The 9523-nt window shown below is 40.6% G+C and overlaps 2 protein-coding genes across 2 annotated transcripts in view; both read right to left on the reverse strand.

The window, feature by feature from the left end:
- Positions 1–4621: 4621 nt before the first annotated feature.
- Positions 4622–7065, reverse strand: LOC107751991 (ADP/ATP translocase 3). Its single transcript, XM_016567811.1, has 4 exons — positions 6862–7065; positions 5383–5869; positions 5161–5301; positions 4622–5075 (listed from the first exon to the last, which is right to left on the reverse strand). The coding sequence occupies exons 1-4, from the start codon at positions 6970–6972 to the stop codon at positions 4918–4920; spliced, it is 897 nt and encodes a 298-aa protein (XP_016423297.1). The 5' UTR covers positions 6973–7065; the 3' UTR covers positions 4622–4917.
- Positions 7066–7465: 400 nt separating this feature from the next.
- LOC107751990 (solute carrier family 25 member 43-like) overlaps positions 7466–9523 on the reverse strand; it is a 13378-nt gene continuing 11320 nt past the window's right edge. Inside the window, exons 4-5 of the mRNA XM_016567809.1 lie at positions 9039–9173; positions 7466–8716 (exon numbers count right to left, since the gene is read on the reverse strand). Coding sequence (XP_016423295.1) covers positions 8501–8716; positions 9039–9173 — 351 coding nt within the window. The 3' untranslated portion in view covers positions 7466–8500. The remainder of the gene's footprint in view (positions 8717–9038; positions 9174–9523) is intronic.

Raw genomic sequence — 9523 nt, forward strand, 5'->3', positions numbered from 1 at the left:
TCAGGTGAGCAAGCTAGTGAAACGTTGCACACGCAAAAGAGAAGGTCTGCACACATTCAAAAACGTATTTTAAATGCAAAATTGATTTTCGTGCGCTCAAAATACTTTTTTCTTTGCAAAACGAACATTTTCTCCAAAAAACTCAGATCGCGCGCGTGCAAAATGCACTTTTGCGCGCTCAAAATATATGAGCTTTCGCGCGCAGAATTGTGGCAGAGATCTAACCCTATAGGCTAGTTGCACATTTCAGATGTTGTGACAGATCTTTCAATGAACAAATAGTTTCGCTTGTGCTGAACTGAACGAACCAGGCATACAAAATAAAAATTACGTAAGGAAGTTATTACAGCTCTTAATTTATATAGGCTGACTGTTATCTGTATCAGTAGAGTTTGATAATACAGGTGGTTGGAGGAGGGGTGCAATCACATTTTAACCAGGGGTGCTTCTCAATATCCCTCCTCGTTTCCTCGCTCCTTCGTCCTCCATCCTATGACCCGGAAACCGATCGAGCTCAGCCATCTTGTAGGACATCTCAATTCTTTAATTGCACAGCGAGGATCGAGGAATGAGGAGGCTTCCTGAGGAGCTATGAGCGAGGATACACAGGTGTATCCTTTGCGGAAGTCGTGACGCTAAAGGGAGCGAGGGTATATCATTTCACTTGATTCAACTCCCCCGTCCTCTCGTCTTTTCCTTGCGTTCTTCCCACGCATCCTGAAGGGGTGGAGCTAAGACACGAGGAAAGTAAGCAAGGAAAGGAAACAAGGATGCACGAATAAGAATTGAGAAGCACCCTGGGGTTCGGTCGAGTATGGCTAGTGGATGGGTAGTATACTAGCTCCCTAACATTTCTGCCTCCCTATAATTCAGTGACACACTTATAAAACACAAGTCTGTCTGTCGTAACTTTTTAGACCACTGACCGAATCAGTGAATTAATGAATTTTTTTGTGAACGGATTCGAGTCACTGAGATTAATAAGGGGACAAGGCTTCATCACTGCTGGTTGAGTACTCTTTTGCAGGATCCAGTTCGCAGGGGAGAAATGTGCTGCGTCCCAATGTGCCTACTTATACTATGCCCTTAAAGTATGTACTGTTATGGTGAAGAAATAGTACACACTTCTGAGTGTGTAGTAGAGGAGTAGGCAAGCTTTGGGACAAACTATCACGTCATACAATTGCGTCTTTAAAGGGGTCATATGATGCGATTAAAATTTTTCCTTTCTCTTTGAAGTGTTACAAGCTCTTGGTGCATAATGAAGATCTGTAAAGTTGCAAAGACTAAAGTTTCAAATCCAAAGAGATATTCTTTATAAAAGTTAAGAGTCAACCACACCTACCTAAAACGGCTCGTTCTAACACCCCCCCACATGTCTACGTCATGCCATCTTTGCGGCGCCCGGGGAGCAGTTGGGGGTTCGGTGCCTTTGCTCAAGGGCACCTCAGTCGTGGCATTGAAGGTGGGAGAGAGCGCTGTACATTCACTCCCCCCACCTACAATCCCTGCCGGTACGAGACTCGAACCCGCAACCTTTGGGCTACGAGTCCGACTCTCTAACCATTAGGCCACGACTTCCCCCCAGCAACATCATATAACCCCTTTAACGGACCGCTGGCATCCTGTCACTGTAAACTGGCCTGTCAATCATCTTCTCAAAGTTTATATCCTCCACATTTAATTTAACTTCCTACCATATTGGAGAGAAATTAAGTAGCAGGTTGATCTGCCAGCCATGGGTCTTTATGAGGAGAACTCATATGTTTTGCATAATGATGCATTTAAAAGTTAATGGCCAAACGGATGTTTATAAAAGATCACATTTTTGTTGTAGATGAAATATAACACAGATAATATTAAATAAACATGTTTAACAGGTTAAATGTTGATTATTAGTACCTTAAACCCCTTTATCTAAACCTCTCTACTTAACTGTCGGTCGCGCACAGCCGCCATGTTTATAGTTTTTTACGTTTTATTCATTTTTGTAGTTCTGAACCGAATCATTCGTCAAAGCGCAATGGCTTGTGGGTAATATTAGCCATTGGAGTGTGCACGGATCCACACTTCAAAAATCTACCTGAAATAGTAGACCATCCGGGGACTTCTGGCATACACTTTTCAACATACTATGATTTTGGATACACTTATTTTAATCTCACATACTATTTAGGATGGATAGTATGAAAATTGGGACGCAGGGTCGGATTCCTGGACAGGTTCATTCAGGCAGCTGGCATATGATTAAACCTCTACAGTCACATGATGGAGTAGAGCACCCTGCCACTGCCAGCCAGATTAAACCCGTAAAAATAGAACCCTATGACTGAACCTGTACAAGTCATGTGATCTGTGAGTAGAACTTGCTGCCAGCCAGCGCAAATTTGAACCGCCTTCCCAGGATTACGTCACGTTCAAGTCCGTAATCGGCTCATCCTGTTTACGCATATCACGCGATCCATTAGAGAAATGTTTTAATTTGTTCTACTGAACTTGGGATATTTATCACCGAGCAGTGAGTGACAAAAGAGTTAGCAGGACAACTGGCAAATTGATACGATGTGCACAATTCATATCATTGTTTATTACTCGCGATACTTACATTGCTAATTAAAACTAAATTAATCCCAAATTATTTATTAATCATGATACATGTATAGCTGTGATAGTATAGAGTGTCAAGCAATCAAAAGGTCTTCATCACACACAATTTAAGTATATTATGAAACCGAACACTTTTTTTTTTTTTTAAGTAGCTCAGGGTTGTATTATCGCCACCATCCACTATTTATCCCTGCTGAACATTCTGTAATACCCTACTCAGGAAATCACCATGCTTGAAGTGAAGGTGATGCAAGGACGGATTAGTGTGCCAATTTACGACTAGCTTGATGTCTGCTAAGAGGTCACACACAAGCCGCCTTTTCCAACATACTGGATTACACTGGAAAAGAGCCATTAGCCTTGCAGCCGTTATAAACCTTCAGTTTCATTCATGCCTCAAATGTTATCAGGTCACCTGCAACCTATGGACAGAAGCACAAGCTTTAAGAAATTTTTCCCTTCAATATCTTTCATGGGATTCCTCTATTGGCTTTAAACTCAACTTGTTTCGCAAATATTTGACTCTTTAGTCTGCGACGACTTGAGTAAGGAATCTGCTGAACATTCTGTAATACCCTACTCAGGAACTCACCATGCTTGAAGTGAAGGTGATGCAAGGACGGATTAGTGTGCCAATTTACGACTAGCTTGATGTCTGCTAAGAGGTCACACACAAGCCGCCTTTTCCAACATACTGGATTACACTGGAAAAGAGCCATTAGCCTTGCAGCCGTTATAAACCTTCAGTTTCATTCATGCCTCAAATGTTATCAGGTCACCTGCAACCTATGGACAGAAGCACAAGCTTTAAGAAATTTTTCCCTTCAATATCTTTCATGGGATTCCTCTATTGGCTTTAAACTCAACTTGTTTCGCAAATATTTGACTCTTTAGTCTGCGACGACTTGAGTAAGGAATATCTAAAATCACTACAATTGTAAAAATGCAGATGCACATAAATTCATACAAATTTTGAGATGAGATTCAAGTATACAGAAACACGTAGAGCTCCAAAACAGATTACAGATTACAGTCTTGCAGGAATAGATTACATTGAGGGGCACAAGTGTCCCCTCAGCTGTCTTTGGCTCAGACTCGAGCACAACTCTGGAAGGCCAACAGGGTACGAGGTTGCATCTTAAGAAAATAAATGCTGCCTGACACTCAGGAACACGGTTAAAGGCATGTGAGAAGTCTAGCATCTGAATAAACACTTAGACACTTCCAAGTGACAACTCTCTGCGGTGCAGTTTGAAGGGGATATAATGATTTGATCAGACTTTAACTGAAATTGACTTTTTTTTTATTGTCCTCTTGTATTATCAGCACACATTTTTTTCTGTTTAACACTGTAAAGCTGCTTTGACAGTCTGTATTGCATAAAGTGCTATATAAATAAAGGTGACTTGATTTGTTTTAATACCATGTAAAAAATGCACCTACTACCCTGACTGCCTAATGCCGAGTTCACACTGCACGATTTTATCCCCGAACGCGATTTTTACCGGGGGACCCCCTCGAAAGCAATTGGGCTATTTTCAGGCTAGTTTTGAGTAGTAATTGGGCGGGTTTTGTAGCGAAAACCTGGCAACCCTGCACCAGACAGAGCTGTCTGCGATTCTTCCTATTGTAAAGTCATGCAGTGTGTAACCTCCTGTCATCGTTCCGTTGTGCAGTGTGAACACAGCAACAACTGAATGCTACCCCAGATAGTCGTTCAGTGTGAAACCAACAGTGATGCGACGTCTTTGAAAATCGTGCAGTGTGAACTCGGCATTAGAAAAATCACACCAATTTCTGACAAACCAAGACTCTCTAAGCTGCAAAAAAAGGCTCCATGCCAGTGAATCATTCTGCTAGTTCAGTTTGTGGACATATTTTTAAAGGGTGGGGACAGTTTGTTAGAATTTAGGAACAGGGCGGAAGCCATCCAAATGGCTGAATCACAACACCTGTAACGCAAGATATAAAAGGTAGAAACAAACAAACAAAAAAACACCACAGGAAGTTATGGTGTAGGTTCATTCAGTGGGTCTTTATTGATGCATTGACTAAAAACAGACCAGCTGGAAAACAGGTAGATTTTAGTACCTGGCATTCTTTCTTTCTGGGAATGACAGTATGGTGAGGGGAACAAAAAGAAAAAAGATAAACGGGGCAAAAGAAAACTGCAAAAACAATTTCCCCCAGTTCAACTAGTACAGACGTACTAGTTGGTCCCTATAAATAAGGCGGAATTTGAGAGTCCTTCCAAATGTACAAGATATGTTACAGTTAAACATCTCACATTGAATGGTGGACAGGAAACGCTTAAATGACCTTCTTCAGCTCATCATACAAGACCAGCACAAAGGCACCACCCATGCCTCTGAGAACATTGGACCAGGCTCCCTTGAAGAAAGCCTTGCCGCCCTCATCACGTGTAATCTTCTTCCAGCAGTCAATTGTGCCACTGTACATGATGTCGGCTGCAACAAAAGAAAAAAAAAGTGATCAATCCACTGCTTTAACTTGTCAACTTGTATTGGAAACATCTTAAAAGCGGTAACAGACCTCCTTTGCGTCCAGACTGCATCATCATACGACGACGGACTGTATCGAAGGGGTAGGATGCAAGACCAGCAACAGCAGTCACAGACTGAGCGATCATCCAGCTGACAACAATGTGGGTGTTTTTGGGATCTGGCAGCATACCTAAAGACAAAAGAGCAAATGTAGAAAATGCAGCAATGGCACACATTGACGATGAACCCTTCAAACGCAAAGTGGACTCACCCTTGGCTGTGTCATAGATGCCGAAGTAGGCGGCTCTGTAAATGATGATACCCTGCACGGACACATTGAAGCCCTGGTACAGACCTTTGATGCCATCAGACTTGGAGATCTTTACCAAGCAGTTACCCAAGCCGCTGAACTCTCTTTCTGCTCCAGCCTTGCCGACATCAGCGGCCAGACGGGTTCTTGCGAAGTCGAGGGGGTAGACGAAGCAGAGGGATGTGGCACCAGCAGCACCACCTGAGGCCAGGTTACCAGCGAAGTACCTCCAGAACTGAGTGTGCTTGTCTACGCCATCGAGGAAGATCTTCTTGTACTTGTCCTTAAAAGCAAAGTTGAGGGCCTGGGTGGGGAAGTATCTGATGACGTTTGCCAAGTTTCCTCTCCAGAACGACAGGAAGCCCTGCTCCTTGGGAATACGCACCACGCAGTCAATAATGCCCTTGTACTGCATATCCGCTGTAATCTGTTTGCTAGCATGTTGCACCTGTAAACACAGAAGAAAATCTATGAATGCACACAATGAAAGGCAATGCAATGGAAAACAGTGATTTAAAAAGACTAGTTGAAGCCTCCAACTGAATTTAGTGTTAAATAGTTTAAAACCATTTTCCTCTTTATGGAACAAAACCAAAGAGGATCCACGAACACCACGTGATTATGCGAAACGAAAAAGCCGGCAAAATAAGCGATATCTTCCGGTAGGTGGTTTCCCTAAAATTGTCTGCAAAAACAATTAAATTGTTGTAAAAGGGTGTGAAAACTAGAAATATGCAACATTCAATCAATGTTAGTATATGATACGCCCATAAAACATCGCGTCCTATTAAACAATAGCTGTGGGACTTCGACGTTCTAGGACGCGAGCCGTACCTTGCAAGCTAGCAATAAAGGCCTAACATAGCTATTCACAGGCCTCCCCTTCTCGCGACCTTGGCGAGATCAGTAAGGATGCTGGTTTACCGTGTTTCGCTGCTGAAGTGTTTTAAAAGAAATAAAAATACGTCTTTCCAAATCCCTACAAAAGCAAAAAAAAAACAACAACAACACCCAGCTCTGTTAAATTCCAGTCGTTTGGTCACTCATTGGTTAGTGGTCGAGGCATTTCTCAAGTTCTCTCGAGGGTTGGGAAAGGTTACGGAGCACTCAAGGCCTAGTCGATCTTTTAACATATTATTTGACGACCAGCTTGATTTTAAACGGCTCAAAGTCTACTTTACTCACACAAAGATCAAGATTCTCATTTAGTAAAGAGGTTCACCGTTTCGTTAGAAGCTCTCCGTTCAATGATCAATTAAACATGAAACGTTAATTGAAAAAAAATCGCAGATTAAAATCTGAAAATGCTCTTGGGTTTTATTTGAACCATAAAATCTTCTAGGATTACACGGTGCTGGTTGTATTCACATTTTAGTCCAGTATGCAATGTAATTACTTAAAATTGTGCGATTGTATAATCCCATTAATATAACTGCGTACCTGAAGCAGCAGCTTGACTCTCTCGATGGGGGCTACGGCGGTTTTAGAGATAGCAGCGGCAATACCACCGGCCAAGAAGTCCTTGGCGAAAGAGATAGCGGTCTCATTCATTGTCGGATGTTCTTGGAGAGGTGTCGCTTGAAGAGGTCTATCCCGCTCTGCCGCAGGACTAGCGTTGAATGCCGGCTGATTCGAAATGGCCGAATAAAAAGTTGAGAAGAGATTTTTTAAAGGTTCGTCTCGCGAGAGATAACGTACCCAAGACTTCTAAGATTCGATTGGACTGTCGACTAAACGTCACAGATTCCAGGAGGCGGGGCCCTTTTATGACGACCGAGATGAATGGCTCAAAGTTAGAAAGGTAACCTTCTCAAGGTGGAAAGCGTAAATGACAACAGGAAGTTTTTAAAACATAGAAAAATGTTTCCATGAAGTCAGTAATTCATGACTAATAATGTTTAAAACCGAACAAAAACATACTTTTTTGCACTGTTTTTGATGCACACTGACAATTCAGTACAGCAAGAGGATCAGGATTGTCCAGTTTTTCGTTTCAGCTGTCAAGCCAAGAAGCAGTTCTCCAAGGTGACATAGCATGCATGTTTGTCACTAGCTTGATCGCGGACTGTCTTTAGTTAATGATCTCCAAGGGCATATGTGTAAGAGAAAAAGGGCCAATATGTCAGTACAAAGTCCTTCACATGACTTTTGACTGAGGCAAAGCAAGTGATTTGGGAACATGTGACTACACAAGGCAATTAAAAAAAAATCAATACTGCCTGCATCACTACCATCTCTACAAATGCAATTCAATTTTGTTTGTATTATATAACAATGAACGGATAATAAGATATGATGAATAACACAATAAGTTGACAATAAGGACTAAGATACGTTTATTGCTTATACTTCTTAATTTGTTACAATGTGCTTAAAGATTTAATCTTTAACAAATCTAGTCCTTTTCACAGCTAAATCGAAGACGGTGACTGAGTTACCACGTATCCAGATCAGCAGGAGATATATATATATATATATATCATTACAATGCAGATTCAAAATCGCAAAAATTGCACCACAATATGACCTAAATTGCATATTATATATAAATTGCATATTTATAAATAACAGAAGACCTTTTTAAAAGGCCCATGAGTTAAAATTCAGTAAAAGACTTAATACTTTGTTTAAAAAAAGGCATTTCTCTATACTGCTGAAATGATGTTCAACATATTTCCTGAGAAGTGATTAAAACAAATGTTTTACATTTCCGCAGTTCATAAAAATACTCTTTTTCAGTGGAGTGTAAAGCTAAAAGCAATAAATGTCATAATGTTGAAATGAAAGGGCACCTTTAATAACGCCTCTTAGGTGCACAACTTTCATTTAAGGGCGAGTCTGATGTGTTTGAGGTACTGTAGAATGTACGTAATGGACTTGCTTAAAGTATGCATATGCAATCCTTAAAATGCCTATTGGAATTTAAATACACTAAAAGGTACATCTGTGAATAATACATTGTGCCTTCCAGCAGTACAAACACCTTATACTCATTATCTATATAAATAAATGAAATTAAAATTAAATCAATGCCCTTCTCAAGAGTTTTGTTTATTACTGATAACTCCTGTTGGATTAGTTACCAGCGGTTTCCTATGGATGAACTCTGTGCATTGTGTGATTTTCTGTTTCTCGGGTAGCGCTTAAACTCCTGTAGTTCATATGGGCCCAGGCTCTGGTCCACGCCTGGTTTAAGCTTGTAGCTTAGTGGAGAAACTATGTAGCCATTCCGGTAAAGGCAGACTTGCTTACACATCTCAAAGCAACTGAAAAGCAGGCCGAAATATGGGACAATCTGTAATGTCAAAATAAAAAATAATATTAGTAACAAGGAAGTTGAAATGCATTATTTATATAAGGTGTTTCCATAAATACCAACTAAAAATATTTAAGCATGCTATTTCATGCAGAGGCAGCTCAAGAAACTCAATTTGTCGTATTAATTAAATATAGTGCAAGGAACAGACTGTTGTTGAAGAAATATGTTACAATACAACATAATACAATACAAGTGAGTTTTTTAATGAAACTTTGTAGGACCATTTACACAGAAAACATATGGTGCTTGGATTATTTTTTATCTCTGTCATCACATAAACATATAAAACAAACGTCACCTTCACCATGTTGGCTGTAAGGCCACTCCAAAGAGCCATGACGCTCTTGTTCTTGATGACCTGTCTGAAGCAGTCTATCATTCCATTAAAATGGACATCAACTCCTCCACAATGGGGCAAAAGAAGACTCTGGGCCTAGAGTAAAGATTGGAGAAATATTGCTGATTATTAAGATTCAACTGCGTACTTGCATAGGATTCCATAAGAGAATACTGACACTGTTCTTTATAAACAGGAATAAGTTACATCAAATCAATGCATAGTGTAGATCAGTGTTTCCCAACCGGGGTGCCGTCTGTTGAGAGCAGGGGTGCCGTGTAAAAAATCATTTTTTAATATTTTTAAATAGCTCAAATGTTTTTAAAAAGCATCTATTTTATAATATCCATTTCTGATGTCGCCAATAATTAGAGATGCACCGAAATTTCGGCTGCCGAAAATTAGTTCACCGCTCAGGTTTCACTTTCACGTGGTGTGACGCTCTG

This window comes from Sinocyclocheilus rhinocerous, unplaced genomic scaffold (genome assembly GCF_001515625.1).
Source record: "Sinocyclocheilus rhinocerous isolate Xijiao unplaced genomic scaffold, SAMN03320098_v1.1 scaffold662, whole genome shotgun sequence".
In the NCBI taxonomy this organism is placed as follows: domain Eukaryota; kingdom Metazoa; phylum Chordata; class Actinopteri; order Cypriniformes; family Cyprinidae; genus Sinocyclocheilus; species Sinocyclocheilus rhinocerous.

Coding starts and splice junctions, on each gene's coding strand:
- LOC107751991 (XM_016567811.1), bottom strand. CDS start 6,972: ATGAATGAGACCGCTATCTCTTTCGCCAAGGACTTCTTGGCCGGTGGT. Junction 5,870..6,861: donor GAGTCAAGCTGCTGCTTCAG/GTACGCAGTTAT, acceptor CTGTGTTTACAG/GTGCAACATGCTAGCAAACA. Junction 5,076..5,160: donor GCAGTCTGGACGCAAAGGAG/GTCTGTTACCGC, acceptor CTTTTGTTGCAG/CCGACATCATGTACAGTGGC.